This window comes from Cannabis sativa, chromosome 8 (genome assembly GCF_029168945.1).
Source record: "Cannabis sativa cultivar Pink pepper isolate KNU-18-1 chromosome 8, ASM2916894v1, whole genome shotgun sequence".
In the NCBI taxonomy this organism is placed as follows: domain Eukaryota; kingdom Viridiplantae; phylum Streptophyta; class Magnoliopsida; order Rosales; family Cannabaceae; genus Cannabis; species Cannabis sativa.
In genome coordinates, this window is record NC_083608.1 from 33782939 (window position 1) to 33803982 (window position 21044).

General features: G+C 31.0%; 1 protein-coding gene across 1 annotated transcript; it reads right to left on the reverse strand.

Moving 5' to 3' along the window:
* Positions 1–3071: 3071 nt before the first annotated feature.
* LOC115699546 (uncharacterized) lies at positions 3072–11670 on the reverse strand. Its single transcript, XM_030627016.2, has 15 exons — positions 11117–11670; positions 9341–10704; positions 8270–8968; positions 8080–8151; positions 7909–7989; positions 7747–7784; positions 7557–7644; positions 7321–7467; positions 5933–6124; positions 5770–5849; positions 5520–5592; positions 5321–5422; positions 5102–5207; positions 4263–4350; positions 3072–3507 (listed from the first exon to the last, which is right to left on the reverse strand). Exons 1-15 carry the CDS (start codon positions 11478–11480, stop codon positions 3327–3329), a joined length of 3675 nt encoding a protein of 1224 aa, XP_030482876.2. The 5' UTR covers positions 11481–11670; the 3' UTR covers positions 3072–3326.
* Between the last annotated feature and the right edge of the window lie 9374 nt (positions 11671–21044).

A 21044-nucleotide genomic window follows, 5' to 3' on the forward strand; every position in this document is an offset into this window, starting at 1 on the left:
AGAGAGGGAAGAGGGAAGAGAGAGAGAGAGAAATACACTTTCAGATTTTAGCTTTTTTTTTTTTTTAAAAAAAGGGTAAAATGGGAAGTTCATGTAATTAATGGACTAAATTTGTACAAATTATAAAGGGGTATAAATTTTGATATAGGTTGTATTATTAGGGTCAAAAATTGAAATTTCCCTATTAATTTAATTAAGTATTAAATTATATAATTTAATGTAATAATTTTTAAAAAAGATTGATAATCAATTACAAAACAATATATTGAAAAGTACTAAATATGATTAATGCCGTTAATATGATTAATGCCGTTAATAGTTAATAAGAATGCTCTTCAAACAAATTATCCGACCAGATCTTTCTTTTGGCACGTGAATCCATGTTTGTGCACTTTTTCATTTCTTTATTTCTTATATATTTACACATTGTTGGACGAGTCACAAGTAAATTTTAATCATTGAACACATATTGTCCCATTTTTCTTCATATGTTGACTACAACAACTCTCTCTCTCTCTCTCTCTCTCTATTCACACCCGTGACTCACTCCTTTCCTTTCTATTTACTCTTTTATGATTATTTTTGTTAGACCTTTTGAAAATATAAAAATTATGTTATATTTAACACAAAAATAATTTTGTAATATATTTGTTTTAATTTTAATATTATATTTCAATAAATAATTATAAAATTTGTTAAAAAATTTATTTTTTATTAAAGTATTTTTTTTTTTTTGAAAATATAAAAATTATACTATATTTAGTAAAAAAAAAATACTTTTGTGATAATTTACATCAATTTTTAGTATTGTACTTAAATGTACAATTACAAAATTTGATGCAAAATTTAATATTTTTGTAAGAATGTTTTGTTAACACTTTACAATTAGATTAGATGAATTATGTTTTAGTACAAAAGATGCTAACTTTTCACTAAAATATTTTTCAAATTGAGCATCGTTCACTTGGAAGATATTTCAGTGAGTAATTGATAATTGATTTTACACTTTAATGCTCACAGTACATTTCCCAGCATATCTAGAAGAAAAGTAGTGTCAAACAACTTGCACATAAGAGAACTTAATACACTATAGAGAGGACAACAAAGACAACCTCACAATACAAAGTATTATTTCTTTAATACAAAATGAAGAGTTGAAAGATTGAATATCTAATATTTTGGTACGGCCCACAATGGAGGTATGGTGGTAGCCAAACAAAACATTATTAGTTGGCTTATGTTTGTGATTTGTGAATCACACCTCAACAATATTAGATATATTTTCCTTTTTCAATATAAGACACATCTCTACATCTAAATATATACATACTGTCCGTGAAAGTGTACGTAAATAAATAAAAGATCAAGAAAAAAAAACTCAGTAAAAGCTATTAGAGCAAAAGAAAATCCCAACGGGATCAGAATGGGCTGATTTTGACACAACCTAAAAGTAAAAAAAGAAAGGTATCAATTTATTTATTTTTAATTATAATTTGTATACTGGAGTGCTTAGCATAAACGCAAATGTAGATGTAATATTCTTTATTATGGAAGTTTACACAAAAAATGACTATTCTGTCTGTATAATTAATAGGTTTGGAATATGGCAATTCTTAAGGTATGGACCATTTTATGTGAAATCAGCTGTCTGGCTGAGCAATTTATTAATTTAATAGGAGTAGACAACAAACCATGCCACACAATTGATGGTTTCTGTCCTCTCTCTAACAAAATTAAGTCTCAAAAATTGACTTATTTTACATCACCACACTTGTACTACTAACTCATTTCAAACAAAATGGCTCAAAATCACTGCATCACATTATTGAATTTCAAACCCACTAGATTAGATAGACCTCAAAAATCGTTTTCAAGTGTATTTAAGATTATTTATATATTTATTCTTTTCAAATTATATATATAAAAAAAATCTATGAGCAGAAAAAATAGATCTACCAACTTATCTGCAATGTAATGTGACGTGACACATTATTTGAGTTAAATTATGGTGCTTTTGTATTTACAATTTTATCACTTTCCTAATAAGAAAAGATAAAATTTCAATCTATCCTAATTGTATTTTGCACTGCTCGTGATATTCTTCAACTTTTTGTATTTTAGTTTACATTTAATTTTCTTGTTAGGAAATTATAATTAGGTGTATAAATGATATATTTGTCTTGTGAAACTATTCTAGATAAATTTGAGATATTTTGACCGCAAGTGCTTTCCAATTGTGCAAACATTTATATATATTTATATTAAAAGAAAGATCTTTCATTTGAAAATATCCAAACGGGCAACTTTTCATTTCTTTCTTCTACTCTATAAAACTAAAAGGCGAGCTCTTAAAAAATATCTAAAAAAGGATATGCAAAAAAAAAGAAAAAGAAAATAGGCCTTATTTGGTGTGACTTGTGACATGTGAGCTTAGACTTAGTTGGAACTTGAGGCCTCACGACAAAAATAAGCTTGCCTAAAGAATCATGATACAACTCAAATTTGGCACGTTTGGATTGGACCACCAGCCATAACATAACATGTCACAGAACTCTATGCATATTGCCAAATAAAAAAGAAATAAACCAAAATACATATCTAGATCTCTCAAGCACAATCTGGCACTTCCTAACTATGATATCCAAATCCAATGGTACAACAGTCTACAGAAACTAAGATTCATTAATCATCAGACATACACAAAGAGATTAGTACCATTAACCCTACTAATTAGCAGATGCATTATAATTTAACAAGCTTAACACAGGGAATATAATAAGAAACTAACTTCATTATGTATTACCTTTCTTTTTCCAAGGGAAAAGCAGAAATATTCATTGGCAGTCAATGTAGTTCAAGCTTTAGGGCACCCTGGAGTCAAAAAGACAAGAGTCTTCTTGCCCATATCTGCCATAATACCTACCTTTTCTGGTTGAGTAGATTTTTGGGACTCAGGACCATTATTCAGTTAGCTTCTCTGTTCCCTTTTTCCTTTCCAAACAAAGTTGTGGTCATTTTAACTTGTGAAACTTAATTTTTTAACAAATAAACAATTGGAATGACAACAGGACTAAAGAAATCCTCAAGCTCACAAAACTAGATTGACTTGTTAACTTTACACTCGTAGCAATGGACAGTTAGCTAGAACATTGCTATAGGAACACATAGAAATCTCAAATACATGATGGAGCTATCATCAGCTAAAATATAAGAGCAAGGACAGGACCTCCTGTACTCACCATCCACAAAACACCAACTACAATGCCCAAATTTAATGGACAAGTGCATGAAGTGTCCTATTTACTAATCTCCATTGTTTACAAATTTTACATGCTTGAAGCTTGCAGAACTTGGGAAACACATCTGCAGAGCCTCAATATCCTCATGTATCCAACTTCAAGATTCTCAGCTGCAGATCTAATTTCATTCTCAACTGGCCTCGAATTTTGTGAATCAGTCTTGGGATCATGTACCTCATATGGAAGGATCTCTGAAGGATATACCCCACTGTCCAGAAATATGTCAATATACAATTTAGTGTAGTGATCTTTACAATGCAGGAAATGTCTCTAATATTAGATTCATCAATTGTACAAACAGCACAAAGTAGGATTGCAACAGCTATCATGAACTGCAGCTTGGTGATTGAAGGGAGAGATCAAAAGAACAGACACACAACAATAACAATTACCAGTAAAGTTCCATTGAATTCTTAAATGAATAGTGAAGTTCAAGGCAGATGATACATATTACAAGATATTCACTTAATATATAGATAAATACTTATAGAAAAGGTAGTGATTGTTTTTAATCACTGTATAGGTATTTTTAATATTTTCAGTACATGAATAAGATGCAACTTCTTCCTTTTTTACATAACGGTGTATAATATAGTTACAAGACTTTGCACAAATATTTAGAAAATTCCGAATAATTTACTTTATCGAAATCAAGAATGAGATAGCTTGTTGCACACATACTTGTTTCAATATTTATATGTTACATGTACTGAAAATACTAAAAGTACCTATAAGTAGTTATTAAAAACAATCACTACCAAAATGCTACCCGTACATATATATATAAAAACACACATTTACATTGTATGAAACCTAAACAACCAGAAAACAATGCAGACTCCAAAAAACATTGGCAATGACAAGATGTAACACTATTTAACGTCCCCCAATTAGTACAAAATCAACCGATAATCCAAATTAACAACTAATTATGCAGAAAAAAATACAACATCGATATTATACCTATTTAGACATGTAACATCAAGGGTCAAAGCCACCTTCCTGCCGGTATGAAAATTCATAAAACAAAGCTGCAAGCTAAGTTGCTGACCTGCAAAACAAGAGCATAGACCTTGAAAACTTAGCTTCGAAACTTTTCACTTGCAAACTCATCAATAGACAACAAAATAGCAATAATGTCAAACCAGCTCTAACATGTACTTTTTGAATTAAAAAAAAGGTAACTGGTACAGATTTTATAATTGTATATAATGCATAAAACAGAACTATTTAAGAAAGAACGTATTTCTAGTTTCTAGCAAGACTGCTCTTATCTACAAACTCAGCAAGCCAGACTTATTAGTTTTCCCAATTGACAGATCCAAGACTGAAGTTGACTTTTTATTTATTCCCTCATGAATTGGGATAATAAATAAACATTTGGAACCTCTTGCAGCACCATGAGCTAGAGACAGATTTAAATCCTTTCAGACAAATTACAAATATGATTAAAAAGCATCCAAATAATGGAAATTACTAGATTAGAATTAAAACATGACAAAGGAAAGTAGATAATTAGAGGACAGAACACTCATCCATCTTCAATGTGACAAAAATGGAAAAGGGAGGAAGTTTATAAATCATTTCGGCCAGAGTATCAGGGTCCAAATGCAATCATTTCACATGTCCATTTGGTTCCTCGATATCAAAGGCTGTATGTGATTGTGACTAGTTTTCCCCTTTTGACTTTTCCCTTGTGTTACTAGACAGGCAACAAAATGCAATACTATCTCTCTAGATCCCAAGTCCAAAAACAGGGGAAGGATAGGGAGGAGAGGGAATGTTATGAAAATATATTTTACCAGATGGAGAGAAGAAGTTAGTCTGAATCAAATTCGTAAGCTCTATCTGAGCCATCTGTACCTCCTCAATAACACCTAGCAAATTACATAGAAGAGAATGTGTTCCCTGCACAATACACCATGATCAGAGGAAAATCCAAAAAAGTATATTGTATATAATGCAGTAATTTGTTCGCTCTGAAAACTTGAGCAACAAATAAAAGAAATGCAATAACTTACTTGAGTTTCTTGAACTATACATTTTGAGTCAACAACTCTTTTGACAGCCTCAACATTTAACACGAATGCAAATGCAATGTGAGCATCCATGTTTGGGAATTGCTGGGGGATTATTAAAATCAAAGATAATAAATTAATCAGAAAAAACATCTTTACAGGGAGACAATTAATAAAGCAGACACATACTAAACTTCATTACCTTCATAACATTGATGTCATTCAGTTGATTACAGACAACTATTCTCGATACTGGTCCAGAATTTAGTGTAAACCTGTATCTTATAACAATAAAATCACTAATATGAAATATAAAAGTAACAGAATCCAAATATAGCACTTTAATTGCCCAATTGCACATATGAATATATATGATAGTAGAGATGAAAATAAGTGACCACATAAATTAGATTTTTTCAAAGAAAAAACTGAATGAATTAGAAGAAACACACCTTTGGCTGAGGTAGCCCTGATAGTTGAGAAGAACATTGTAATGACCATTCTGACTCTCAAAACCATCAACTTTCCACAACTGAAGAATTACAGATGAGATTTCTGTCAGGTAAATTAGAAAAAAATATATAAATTAGAAAACACAGAAAACAACAGAAAGACCTGTAATTCATGACGTATAAGCCTGCAACATTGCTTCCTCTTCAGATGATCTTGAACTGATGCAAGAGAATTGGCATAACTTGGTTCTTCTTTGCACTTTGAATAATTGTGCAAGAAACTGCTTAAGCTATTTAATTTTCCATCTAATGTTTTAATCTCCTGCTTCATTGTACTGATAGTATCATTCAAAACCTGTCATAAAAATAAAGTAATAAACAAGAACTTTACAGCCCAACCTCAAGATAACTATTAAGAAATTTATTTATAACATTCACAAAATAGATAAACGATGATCAGTTCTTTTTTTCAATAAATGTAGATCTGATCAAAATAAAACAGTAAGCAGATACATGATACATTTATATACACGATCAAACTCCAGCTCTAACAATTTAAATCAACAATTTTTCAAAAAAAAAAAAAGAAACGATAATATAGTCATGCATACAAATATTCAGTGTCTTTCTTGCATATTTTGACCTTGGTGCCCACAAGCACATGTTGTATGTGTGCCTTAGACTGAGAAGGAGGGCAAGAGAGTTTCATTCCAGCTATTAATTTTTCTAGTTTAAAGTCAAATCCATATGTAAGACTACACAAGAGATTGAAACTTATGGATTACTAAACAGTTTGAATCCAAATATAAGCACAAGGCCAGGAGTCACCACCTCCAAACAATAGCGGACTTCATGATACCCATATACCCAAGGGAAAGTTACCATGTTATGGTATCTGGTGCTTCAACATTATGTTTGGTAAGAAGGAAATTTGGAACGATGGAAAGGGTAGGAGGGAAAGAATTGGGTGGAGAGATGTTTGTCAAGAGAGAAAATGGGAGTCGAAAGAAAGATAAGAGGGAAGAGATCTCCCTCCAAATCCTCCAAAATCAATCCTTCCAAATTTGAAGGATTATATAATAAGACAAATTCTTTAATGAAGAGTTACATATATATTCTTCAATAACAATAAAACACATTATTATATAATAAATACTTTAGCAATTTTATATTTAAAATTTAAATTCATCCTTATCTATTCCATCCATCACTCCTATCCCTACTTTTTAAACTCTCCATCTTTCCAACATTCTTTCCTTCTTGCCAAACATAGTGTAAAACATCTCACTAGAGAAATATACAAACATCTGACATGGAATCACAATGTCCTTAAAATTTTAACATATGTTTTATTTCTTTAAACAATGTACCATATCTACAAATATATATATATGTATTTATATGTACTTTTCTTTTGTTTGCAACAGTTGTGCTTTCCCAGCTAGAAAATAATCTTGTTAAAAATGTTTCTACCAGGTTCAGATAAAAATGAAGAAATTGCAGAAATTTTATTATCTTCATAAAAGCCCATCTATTAAGATGTAAACATACCGGGCATTCACCATCAAGATTATCTGAACATGCCTGAAGATGACAGGCTACAAGTTGAGTGTCTCTTCTACAATTCAACTGCTGGATAAAATTTGACTTCAACATTTGAGACTCCTCAATTCCAGAGGTCAAAAGTTCCCCTTTTTTCTGCTTGCAAGGGTGAGTGAAATTAAACTTACTATACTTGAGCAAAAATACTCACCCTATAAGTAATAATTACTGAGAAAGAAGAATACCAGCAATTTCTCATGCTTTAGGCACATTAAATGCTGTTTGGCTTTCAAAAAAACTAGCTTATATAGCAACAATCTGGTTTCAGTTATCCTGCAGCAACATCAATATACCAGTCAATAGACAGAACCAGCTACAGCAGACAAAAATAATAATGCAACTCCATGACATAATCACTAGAATATAAAATACTACCTTTTATTATGCCTAACACTGGTGTGGTCAGCAACTTTCTGTAGAAGACAAACAGAACATTAGAATAGAACACCAATGATTAAGAAGCAACATGATTGACAAGAGCAGAATATGCATAAAAAATTTAAGATACCCTAGAACAAAATCCTTTTCTCAGTATACCTGGGACTGGATTTCAGAACCAAGCATCTCATATTTCTTAATCTTCAAGAAATGAAGCAAAACATCTTCCAACATGCTAATCTGCACATATTGATGAAACATTAATTACTTATTTAACTGAAACAATGAAAAGATTAATTGTAGCCAAAATCACACATAAGGAGAATTTACTGCTTGGACATTGAGCTTATTTATTGATGGCGAGAGCAAAGGATCTGCATCCCTAGAAAACTTGGCCAAAATCTGCAAAATAACTCTTTTAAGTGAAGACAACACAACCGAGTTGACAAAAAGATTTACTAACTTTGTCAGCACAGCAGAATATGTCAGTATCACAATACATGAAAAGTAATACACTTACATCAAGCCAATGCTTCTGTGATCTGTCACCAACAGTTTTGTCTGTTTCTGTAGACTTTTTATTAGCATGAAATGAAAGGAGCTCGGACTCATTATTTCGAAACTGGTGAAGTTCTGGACTTTTCTGTACCCTGGGATTTTTGTACATGTGTCTTCCATCCTCAAGAACAAATTCTGCTCTTCTTTTCCGTTCAAAAGAGATCTCTGCTTCTTTTTGAGAGAAAGGACTCTGTGAAATATGATGTTCCTCATGAAGATTGTTGTTTTCATGCCTAATGAAATCAGACTGCGGTGATGGCATGCCACCACCATTTGATGCTTTAGATAATTCTGTTCTGGAACAATTCTCTGTTGGTTCTTTCCTGGTAGAACTCTGAATTGCTCTACTCCCAAGGGGACTCAAAATAAGATTTTCCATCAACGGACTTTGAGATGACTCTCTGTTAATAGTGCAAAGCATAGTTGACTCTTTTCTAGGGGAATTCTGAGGTTGCAGTTTCTTGGGGGATCTCGAAGTCGGTTCTTTCCTGAGAGGACTCTTGGTAATCAATTTCCTGGGGGAACTCTTGGTTAGAATGTTGTTGGAGGGACTCTCAATTGAATCTAGCTGTGCAGATTTTTTATTTGGTGTTTCCGTCATGGGACATTGGATTGGCACATCCTTGAAAGAGCTGTGAGATAACTCTTTAATGGACGGGCTCTAAGTTATCCATTTGACCAAAAAGAACATTATCATTACAAGTGACAGTAACTATTACTCAATTTATTGAAGAAAAAAATGTTATCAGCAATGTAAAAGAAACAATGATGATAATGATTCCATAATTGACAAAAATATCCAAAGTTAATGAAATTACTGCAGAAAAGGTGCATCCTTCAATTGACAATTTAACACTTTTCAGTAAAATCCAGTCCAACATCCAGCCTAAATTAAAAGTCCAATGTTTCAAGAACCATTTAAATATAAGCTCAAAAGATAACTAGATGCTTTAAAATTAAGACATATTGAGTGCAATATGCATATGATGTTAAAGTGCAGAGAAAAACAAAAGGATTGCAAGAAGTTTGAGACCTCAAGAGTTGTAGATCTGGGAGTAGCTCCACTACCGTAAATTGTAGAGGTCGGTGATTTTGTTATGATTTGAATGTTCTCAGAGCCCTCCGGCTGAAAATTGGAGATGACTTTATTCTTAGGGGATTGATGATCAAAAGCCAATGTGGAATCAGTTCCACGAGCAAACAACATCTTATTTACAGAATTCTCTGAAATTAGGGCACGTTGGATTACTTTTCCTCCGGATGATGCCGACTGAACGTGTGAAGACAATGGTGTTCTCTGTGTACCAGTTGAAATTGAATCTAGAGGCTCTCCATCTTTTACAAGGTCCTCAATGTCTTTGTTAAATCGTTCCTCCAAACAAGCAACAGGAGCACCCACAGACTCATGTAGGAGTTCTTGGCCATCTTTATCCAGAAAACTACTGTAGGGAGAACTTAAATATGAGTACTTGGACAATCTATGTTTCAAGTTGTCAGTCCCCTGCTTGATATTGGAGGAACCCATGTATGATATATTAGGATTTATCGACATAGAACTGCTTTTTTGAATTGACAAAATGCCCTGGTCATGCTTCATGTAATCATTACTTTGGACATTTGTCAGTTTTGAGAAAGGAGACACTGTGTTTGTATCTCCGGCAAACGTAGGAGTATTCATGATAGATAGGTTTCTTAAACTGATTAAAGGACTAGGGCTTTGCATTTGGTTGGAGACACCAGTAGTTTGACCATTATTTTGATCAGACAAGCAATCAGAAGCAATTTTGTAAGGAGATCCACCAATCCTTTGACCCAAATTGATGTTAGATACAGAAGGGACCTTAGCCGAATTCTCATGAGTATCGAAAATGTCAATTTCTGAATCTCTACCATTTCTACTATCCATGTGGTGGTTGGCCTCATATATCAAAACCTCACTCATTGGTGATTTAGAATTGGCAGAAATGTTAACTGGTTCAGGATTGAGATCATTGCTGGTTTCAGCCAATAATGCATCTAATGTGGGTGATAGCCACCCATAATTATACTTATTTGGGTTTGCATCCACCATACTCATGTCATCTGAATCTTCACCAACTCTAACCTTTTCAAAGGGAGCCAAAGATTGAGAGCTTACCTTCTTAAATTCTGTTAGTGCCATAGAGTTTCCTGAATCAGTACGATTAGAATCCTTTGTTGCTGTCTTTTCATCAAAAACAAGGCGGACAGCTGTTGGAGTCTTAGGATCTCCAGAATCTGACATCGCAATACTTCGGTAATGCAATGAAAAAGTTGTCTGATCCAAAGTCGTCTCATGATGTTCATCTGAGGCAGCAGAGTCAGAAAGTCTTCCGGGTCTAATGAAACTCGACGATACAGGACCAAAGAAATTGTCCTCTGCAAAAAGGAAGCCGGATATAAATCATTCTGGGTGTTCATATTGTTAACAGGCAATAAGAACTTAGTCATTCAACAACAACCCAGTTACAATAGTAAGAAATACAATGAGAATAACACAAATGCAAACAAGGAATCGTTCTTTTATTGTATGCAGATACAAACAGTTCAATAGAAGGAATAGACGGAGAACATTTCACAACAAACAGACAATTAGCACGAATCTTTAATCGAGATAGTTTAATTTTATAACTCGAAAGACTAAACTATTTGCAGAAGTCTTCTTACAGAAAATTCTTCCTCGAATTTTTTTTATTAGTTTCTTTTTTTTTTTTTTTTTTTTTTTGGTTCTACATAAATATGATTTTCCCGAGAACCAAACAGACAATAAGGGCTAAAAACAAGAGCTTGCCATCATTGGATGTGACAGAACCAGCAGTACTGCTCCCAGGGGAAGGCGATCCAATAGGCCTGAGGAACGATTTCCTGCCATCACTACTCCCTTCATCGTCTCCGGAATCATCACTATCACCGCCAAGTTCCCTGAAAAATCCGATCACCTCGTTGTCAGGCTCCAAGGCAGTGTCCATGGCCCGAGAGCTGGGCTTGGAGTCAGGAGGCGTCTCGTAGTCCTCATCCCGGTGGAAAAAGTGAACGGAAGTGATCTCGGTGTCCGCGAAGCTGACTCGGCGAGAGCGTTTGTTCTTGGTGCGGAGAGCGAGGTTTTCGTCCTCTGTCTTGGTGTTAGAGCCTTCTTCGGGGACCTTGGAGGCCATTGAAGGAATGGAAAGCGAAATTGGGGATTAGGGTTTGAAGAAGGAATGAGGAATTAGAAGAATGTGGTAGTGAGAGCGTGGAGACTCATCTCACATCAGAGGACAGAAGGAGGGAGGAAGGAAGGAGACGCAGTGCTTGTTTGTGCGGGAAATCATTTTATTATTTAATTTATTGGTTTGAAAATGAAATACAAGAGAGTTTTTTTCTTCTTCCTTTTATTTATTACTAGGTGATTGTTACGTGCCAAGCCATTAGTTTTATTTAATATTTTAATTTTTTATTTTAATTAATAATTATAATAGTATAATTATTTGAACAATTTATTTTATAAAAATAAAATATGTGTCAGTATATTTAGTAAGTAAAACATGTTATAATAATGTATGTTTTTTTTTTTGAAAGAAATAATGTATGTTACTAATAGTAAAATGTACATTAATCTTCTAATTGAAAAATGTTCTATTATCTCATTTCATATCTAATAATAGCTACACAACTATATATTTATAGACTTTCACATTCTTTGCAAATTACTAATCGTTAAATTTAACAGAATATTCTTTTATTTTTTAAGTATATTCTGTTAAACCAAGAAATGTCGTTAGATAGGCACTTTTAATATATAAAGAAATATATTTTTGAAATTTGAAATAATAATTGGTTTTTTTATAGGTTATTCTCCTTTAAAAAATAGTAATAAAATTAAATTAATAGGATTTTTAACAACATGCTAGGAACGTTTTGCCTCTACAATTTTTTAATTTTATAACAATATATACTTTATATAATTATATTATATTAGGAGTTACATAAAAACTTATTTATAATTAAGAATACATTTTATAGCTTCTAAAAAATATAATATATTATTTTGACTCGAGGCCTATTTGAAATAATTACATGATATTAACATGGATTAGCCAAATACTCTTGAGAATCTAAATAGCTTATTGTGGGCCAACCTATCATTCACGATCCTTCTAGGAAAAGGAAAGAAGCTCTCCTAGTTTGTACACTTCCAGCACCTCTGAAGAAGAGGAAGTTTGATTCTTATAAAGGGAAGTCAATTAAAATTGATGTTAACTTTTCACGGGCTGATTCCAAGCTCTAGGGTGGTGTTTCGTCCTTTCGTGAGAAGCATGTGACAGCCTTTGGGGTCGGGAATGATGGTGTTACTCCTAGTGCTCTCATCGGTGGCTCCTTCGCCCATCGAAACCTTCTGGCCTCTAATGCGCCTTTAGGCTCTGTACTTGGGGCTATTAAACCTTCATGCTTGTTTAGGAGATTAACTGTCTAGAAATTAATGGCTCGCCTCAAGGATGTATCAGTGTCGGAGGTGGAGGTGGACAAATTTGTACTCGGTGAACAGTATTACTGCAGCAACCTGCTCACTTGTGGAGGATGGGGTCTCTGTTGTGATTTATTTTACCAAAATCTAGATTTACTAACAAGTATGTTTCATTAACATCCTAAATATGAATTTTCTAATACGATGAAATTAAACACGTAAGAGTTTAGAAAACCTTACATTGATTGCACCGGAATAATGTGACTCCTTCCGCTCAGATTTCTAACCCTTGTTCCTTTCTATCACAAAGTAATAACAAGATCTGAGTATGGATCTCTTTCTTTCCTTCGAATTGGTTACCACCGTTTAACGTACTATGATTGAGTACTTGACTTGCTATGTGTGAGCATGACACACTATCACTATGGCTCGAATTGATGAAGAACAATGAAGGAGGTTCGAAATCACTATAGAAGGTGTCTCTCATCTACTAGTTGTCAGAGAATGAAAACTAAGTTTGGTAGGTTGAAGTTGTCAGTTGGATGAGATGAGAGCATCATGTTCCTTTTATAGTTTTTCAACTAGGGTTTAGGATTAAATTATATGGATTAAAAAAATAAAATAATGGACAAAAATCAACACAAAGTGGTCGGCCATACATGGGCATGGGCTTCAATAGTTACAATTTTGCCACTTTATTTCAAATATTTATTCTTCTTTCAATAATACCACATTTTCCAATTTCAATCCTATAAATGTCAAAACTATTTATTTAATAATTATAATTGATTATCAAATAAAATTGCCATTTACTTTATTTATTAATTAGACCACTATGTATTCCTCCTTGCGCCACTATGTATTCAGAATTTCACTCTTAATTATATAGAACGCTTTATATATATCAAGATATAGATACGTTATGATTATCCATTGTTACAATCCAAATAGTCAAAGATCCTCTATAGATTATCTACATCGAATAGGGATAAATTTACCATTCTACCCTTCAATATATTTTATCCTTAAAACACTAAGCTACCTATGAATGATATTTCAGTAAACTAATATAATTACTGAAATGAGATCTCAATCATTTATCTCTATTAAGCCAAGCTCGAAGAAAATCATCGTTTCACTTCTAAATACTTATAGAAGCTATAGATTCTATATATATGATTAGCGCTCCCACTCAATTGAACTACCATGTCCTTAATTTATATATCACGAGAAGATCCAATTGGTCGACTTTAATGAACAAATTAAAGGACATAAATAATACAATTAAGATTGAACATAACCATATCAAGATTAAGATCCATAGACCTAAGAACAACCAATGATATTGACTTATAAAGATATCACGGTAATTTTATGATATCTTATCCAAGTTCAATATCAGTCTGATCTAATGTATACTCCATACATCTGATACTAGTATACTTTGTCAATGCTCTAGAAAGGACATAACACTTATCCAATGTGTAAGTATGCCTTATCATTAATTATCATGTCAGTCTAAATCCAGTGTACTGACAAATCATGAGACTTAAACTTTTGAACATATAATCATGATTATATTTCACTGTGCCAACAACACTATAATCATGAATAAATATATGTTCTGGACTTAATAGAATTTATACATTAAACATAATCATGAAATAAATCACGTGAACCATGCAACATAAAATGATTTCTGATCTTTTATTAATTAGTAAATTTGATTATATTAAAATGAGTTTTATTTAGGGCAAAAAAACCCAACAAACTCCCACTTGCACTAATATAAAACTAAAAGTGCATTTCAATTAATCTCAACATCTTGATATCTAGATCAAGTGTAGTATGTAGTATTCTCTTTGTAATAGGATCTGACAGGTTTTATTCAATACAAACTTTCTCCACCATTACATCTTCTTAATCACAAAATCCTTGATATTGTGAATTTCCTCTCTATATGTCTACTCCACTAGGGATACTGGATTCTTTACTTTTTGGCAACTACATCTGTGTTAGTCAGGAAGTAACACTAGTAGTTAATTCATTATTAGTACAATGCCAAAAATGTATAGAAATTTCCAAAGGCTGAATAAGTATCCTTTCTACAACTTTAACATTCAGTCTCACTGGTAGAATTAGAGACTTCATATAGGTTCTTACACTTCTCCAAAATTACTGTTCCATCCCCAGAGTAATCACTATCTCATCAATAGACTTGCTAGCATTAACGCAAGTCTATAAACCTGATTTGATGTAGTCTAAGAGTATTAAAATACCACCCTTATCAACTAACATACAGTTCCTCTTCTGATCTTAAGATTCACTTGATTGTCTTCCAATGTTCATTTCCTGAATTAATCTGATACCTACTCAAAACTCCCACTCAACAGCGGCTGTCTGGTCTAATGCATATAAGAGACCTCTTACTGTTGATTCTTAATAAATTCTTTCCTTGGCCTTTACCTTTTATGAAATAGTTGAAACTTTTCCCTAGATAAATAAAATCTATGTCTTGGAGTCAAAAGACTTCCTATAGAGCTAGCCATTAGAAAAAAAAAAAAAAAAAAAAAAAAAAAGCTCTAGCATTTTACTAAAGTAAGTTGTTTGCACTAGAGTAGCAAATTACCAAGTATACCATGAGCCATAGGTTTAGATAATCTCAAACCTATAATACTAGGATCAGGAAGTTCTGTTAAGTCCATTGAATAGACTTATTATCAAAATTTCCTTTCTTCTCCTTATAATAGAAATCTTTTGGTTACTCCACATGAATGAATTTTAACCATAGTTCTCTTGGCTTTGCTTCTTTGTTATTTATTCTGACTATCCATTACTTGTTTAAACTAAAAATGGGTTTTTAATCACAAGTGTCTCCCAAGTCATAACATGGTGAGTTCCTTGAAACCCTCCCACTACGACAAGGTACCATGACTTTCTATCTAAAAACACTAATGGTATTGTCCTCATCGGTTGTGTCAAGACAACAGAGGCAGTGGGACTATCTTATATAGAAAAAGATGATAGAACACTTTGGAATGAAAATATCTCCTCTACTTTGCTACTTTGTTTTCAGATTTAGTCATATTCTTAGAAAAGTAGTATTTGTTGAAACAAACACTTTCTTATCTTAATGACCATAGGATGATCCTGTTGGAATTTATTTTACCAGGATCTAGATTTACTAACAAGTATGTTGGATTAACAACCTAATATGAATTCTAAAACACATATAAAGTTAAGAAAACCTTACAGTGGGTGCAGCAGAATAATATGACTCCTTCCATTCAGATCTCTAGCCCTTGATTCCTTTCTGTAGCAGAGCATAATCAAGATCTGAATCTGGATCTTCTTTTCTCATTCTTTGATGTAGAATTTCCATAGTCTTACATACTATGATTGGGATACCACTTGATGTGTGTGGGCACTACTCATCACTCAAGGATTTTCAAAAATTTTGAGAGAAGAAAAGAGAGAGAGACGTGTGAGGCTTTTCTGAAGGAAACAAAGTGCAATGTTGTGTGTCTATTTCCTGAAGCCAACACTTTCTATTTATAGAAAATCCTCTAGGTTTAGGTTAGAATTGTATGACATTAAAATAATGGAAACTACAAATGGTAAATCCTATGCATGTGGCCGGCCATACAAAGGGTATTGGGCCTCACTTTGTAACTTTCCCATTTTGTTATTTTCCATTCCCATTTTCTCAAAAATGCCAATTTTTCAATTTAACCTTTTAAATGCCAATTCTAATTATTTAATAACTTGAAAATAATTATTAAATAATATTGCCATTTAATATATTTATTAATTTAGACATATAAAGTCTCTTAATCAATAAATAAACCTAAAATCTCTTTTCTTTACAATTTCGCCCTTGCTTAGTGAAAATTCATAAAGTAGACATAGTTTAACTTTTAGAATTTTAATTGATTAATTAAAATCAATTAATTGAGTCTTACAAGCAGTATGGTCTCAACTAGTATGGGGACCATGGGTCTATATAACCGAGCTTCCAATAAGTCGAACTGAATTTACCAAGTAAATTCCCTAACTTATTAATTCCTCATTGAATCCACACTTAGAACTTGGAATTGCACTCTCAGTCATATAGAACGCTCTATATGTTCCATGATATAGACACGTCATTAGTTATCCATTGTTATAACCCTAATGTGATCAATGATCCTCTATATAGATGATTTACACTGTAAAGGGATTGAATTACCGTAACACCCTACAATATATTTTATCCTTAAAACACTTAACCCTGTATAAATGATATTTCAGCTAAGTGAAATGAGATCTCCAACATTTATTTTCGTTTGCTTAAGCTCGAAGGAAATCATCCTTTACTTTCTATTCGCCAGATAGAAGCTATAGATTCCATATTTATGTTAGCGCTCCCACTCAATTGCACTACCGTGTTCCCAAAATGTACGTATCACCCTGACCCAAAAGTAGGCTTAACTAACAAATCAAAGAACACGGATAACACTCTTGAGATTGAACCTAACTATATCAGGATTAAGATCATTTGATCTAGGATCAACATGTGATATTGAATTGAATAGATATTACTGTAAGTTTTAATATATCTAATCAAAGTTCAATATCGGTCCCTTCCGATGTATACTCCATACATCCGATACTGGTAAACTTTGCCAATGTCCTGGAAAGGACATAACACTTTTCCAAAGTGTAAGAATACCTATCGCTGATTATACCATGTCAGTCTAAATCCAGTGTTCTGACAAATCAGGGAATAAACTTTTGAACATATCATTAAGATTATATTCCACTGTGCGGACAACACTATAATCTTTAACAAACTCATATTTTCTGGACTTAAAAAGAATTCATACATTATATTCATATAATCATGAAATAAATCATGTGAACCATGCAACATAAAATGTTATTTCTGATCTTTATTAATAAGTAAATCTGATTATATTGAAATGAGTTTTATTTAGGGCATAAAACCCAACAGATCCACCCTAATCACTTTAGAATAGCTATCAAATATGAAAACCTTAGTTAACAGTTCTAGTTTTTCTTAAGTTCATGATCAGGACATCCATGAATCTAGTAATGGTATATACTAAGTATATAACCATTCCATCATTCTGAAATTTTCCTATCACTAGGGTATTTCCTTAGAAAGACTTAGGCAATTGCTAGTAACTAATCATAGACCTATCATCAATATGTAAACTGAATTTCTGGGGAGATAAATTTGAATACAATTCAAAGTTTAACTTAATGATCTTTGAACTACATAACCAAAGATTTCTCCACCTGTATCAGTTTGCAAGATATTTAACCACTTACCTTAATAGTTTTTACCATTGTTAGAAATTCATGAAAATTTTCAAACATTTCAAATTTCTTTGCATAAGGTAAAATCTAGAGTGATTGCCTGAAGAATATAACGATAACTCATATCCACCCCTAAATGTACATACATATGTTCAAATACTGATGATCCTACTTTCAAGTGGATATAGACATGCTTTCTCTTTACAGAGGATGACTTGTCAAAATCACTATGAACAAGATGCAAATGTCATAGATGTATTATGTGGTTGTGGTTTTGATGACTTAGGTCTAGTTACAACAAAGAGTTCTTAGAATAGTCCAAGTGGAATCTGGTCACAAAATACAAAACTCATAATCCCTTCATTAACATACAGTTTGGATCCATTGACAGAAAATGGATATAAACAACTTGTGAAAGTTATACTGTATTGTCCAATGTATTATGAAAACTGAAATTAAAAATGTCTATTTAGAATCTAAAATTTAAAGTTAAAGACTTAAATTTATACCAAATTTATTTTGAGTAATAATTCTAGCTTGGATCATCACTACTAATCTAACTCTAAGCTTAAGTTGGCTTTGAGTAAGCATATACAAGTAAGAGATTCTAAGATCGATAATTTATATCGTTTTCGGTTAGAATGTCTGAAATATAAAATAGAATGACATCATAAGCATATGATTTATAAGCCATCTATCTAATGATATACTATCTAAGCAATTTCTTAATAAAAAAACTAAGAGGAAAATTAAAGGATAATTTTGATTAAAATAAGAATCCAACGATGTTCCATTTAGGCGATAGTCAAAGTTATTCTTATTTTATAAAATATCTTCATTATTTTATATTGTAAACACTAGTCTAAGTTGTCATCTTTGGATGTAAAACTTGATGTTGCAATTACAAATACTAATCTGTCGAGATCTAACACTATTATGTTTGTCTAACAGATGACAATCCTTTCAGATTTGTCCCATTAAAATAACAAATTAAGTTAGACCAACAATGAAAATTCAAAATTATACTACAATAATTAGCAACAGAAAATAACATGATTCAATATTAATTCATACATATTCAGAAATTATCATACATTTAGCAATTAATAAAGACATGTAAAAATACAAAACAAACACATCTTAAATAATTTCCAAGGTTTCTAACAAACTGTTACAGTGTCCTGTTTAGGCGAGAGTCAAATATATCATTCATTGAATGGAGTAGTCAACTCATCTAAAATGGATATCATTCTAGCAACCTTTTATTCGATCAAGATAAGAATTCAGCGTTGCCCCGTTTAGGCGAGAGTCAAGGTCATTCTATCTTTTGAGCTTCCACTATTGTTTCATACTTTGTAAGTCCTACTCTTAGCAACCACTATTATGGTAGACGTTACTAAGAATAAAAGATTTACAATAATTTTTATCTTTCAAGATTTTACGGAGTTAAATTGTTAATGAATGAACATCTATTAGGGATGAATCTCACTAAAACAAGAACTATGTAGAACCAATAATGGAGATTGAATATCCTTATAACTAAAGCTCATTATTTTAAGGGGTTTATATTTTCATTTGATATATATTTTAATCTGTTTATTTTAATATTGATATATTTATTTAACTAAAATTACTAATTTAGATAACTCTAAATATAAATTTTAATTTAATATTTATAAAATTATATCCAAGGAGAATCTGAAAAATAAAAAATTTATTTTTCATCCTTAGTATTAATTTTTTTCAACAAATATTATGAAAATTACTTAATTTAAGTTGATCCAAAATTAATTAAATAATTAATTTTCAACTCAAATTTAATTTTCTATAAATATATATATCTCAATTAAATTTAAAATCCACTGTATTTAAAAAATAATACATTTTTGAAATTATACATTAAAATAAATTAAAATAAATCTGGAAAAAATTATTCTAATTGATGTTAATCTAAAATTAATAATTAAATTAATTTTTAACATAAATATAATATTCATATTTAATTAAAAAAAATCAAATATTTAAGTGTCTTGAACTAATCAACTGAAACATTAAATTTTTTTATTTAATTAAATATAACTAGAAATATATCAAAAGTCCTAGAAAATATCTATCTAGATATTCATAAACTAATTATTAATTTTCTAATATAATATATTTTTATTTTATTTATTTTAATAAAACATTATGAAAATTACTTGATTTAAGTTGATCTAAAATTAATTAAATTAATTTTTAACTTTAATCTATTTTTCAAAATTGAAAATTTTCAAAATATCTACATTTAAAATAAATGTATTTCAAAATTTATGTGAGAAAAAATTGATTATTAAAATAAAATAAATATATATTCTGAAAATTATTCTAATTTAAGCTGGTTTGAAATTAACAAATTTTTAACTTAAATATAATTTTCTATTTAATTAATTTATCAAAATAGAAATAAATAATTAAGCATATTGAATAAAATCAACTTAAATATGAATTTTAATTAAATATCTAAGAAAAATATTCGAATTTAGGTTGATCTAAAATTAATTAATAAACTATCTTTCAACTTAAATATATTCCACTATTTAATTAAATTTCTTGAAATAGAAATAAATAATTAAGTATCTTGAATAAAATCAACTTAATTATTAATTCTATTTTTAAGTTCTAAGAAAAATATCCTAATTTAAGTTGGTCTAAAATTAATTAAAAATTTTTAACTTAATTTTTTTTTCTATTTAATTAAATATTAGAAAATATAAATTAGTTACTAGAAATTACTATCTAGAATTTTTCTTCAAACTAAATGTATTTTTCTAAATTAATTTTAAAATAATCTAATGAAAAATTAAAGTATGTATTTTCATTTGATATCTATTGTAATCTATTTATTTTAATATATATTTATTTGATTAAAATTACTAATTTAGATAACTCTAAATATAAATTTTAATAAAATATT

Excerpts from the sequence above, each read along its gene's own strand:
- LOC115699546 (XM_030627016.2), bottom strand. The coding sequence starts at position 11,480 with ATGGCCTCCAAGGTCCCCGAAGAAGGCTCTAACACCAAGACAGAGGAC. Across the intron at positions 7,990-8,079 it reads ATAAGCTCAATGTCCAAGCA|ATTAGCATGTTGGAAGATGT; the intron begins GTAAATTCTCCT and ends CAATATGTGCAG. Across the intron at positions 7,645-7,746 it reads AGTGTTAGGCATAATAAAAG|GATAACTGAAACCAGATTGT; the intron begins GTAGTATTTTAT and ends ATGTTGCTGCAG.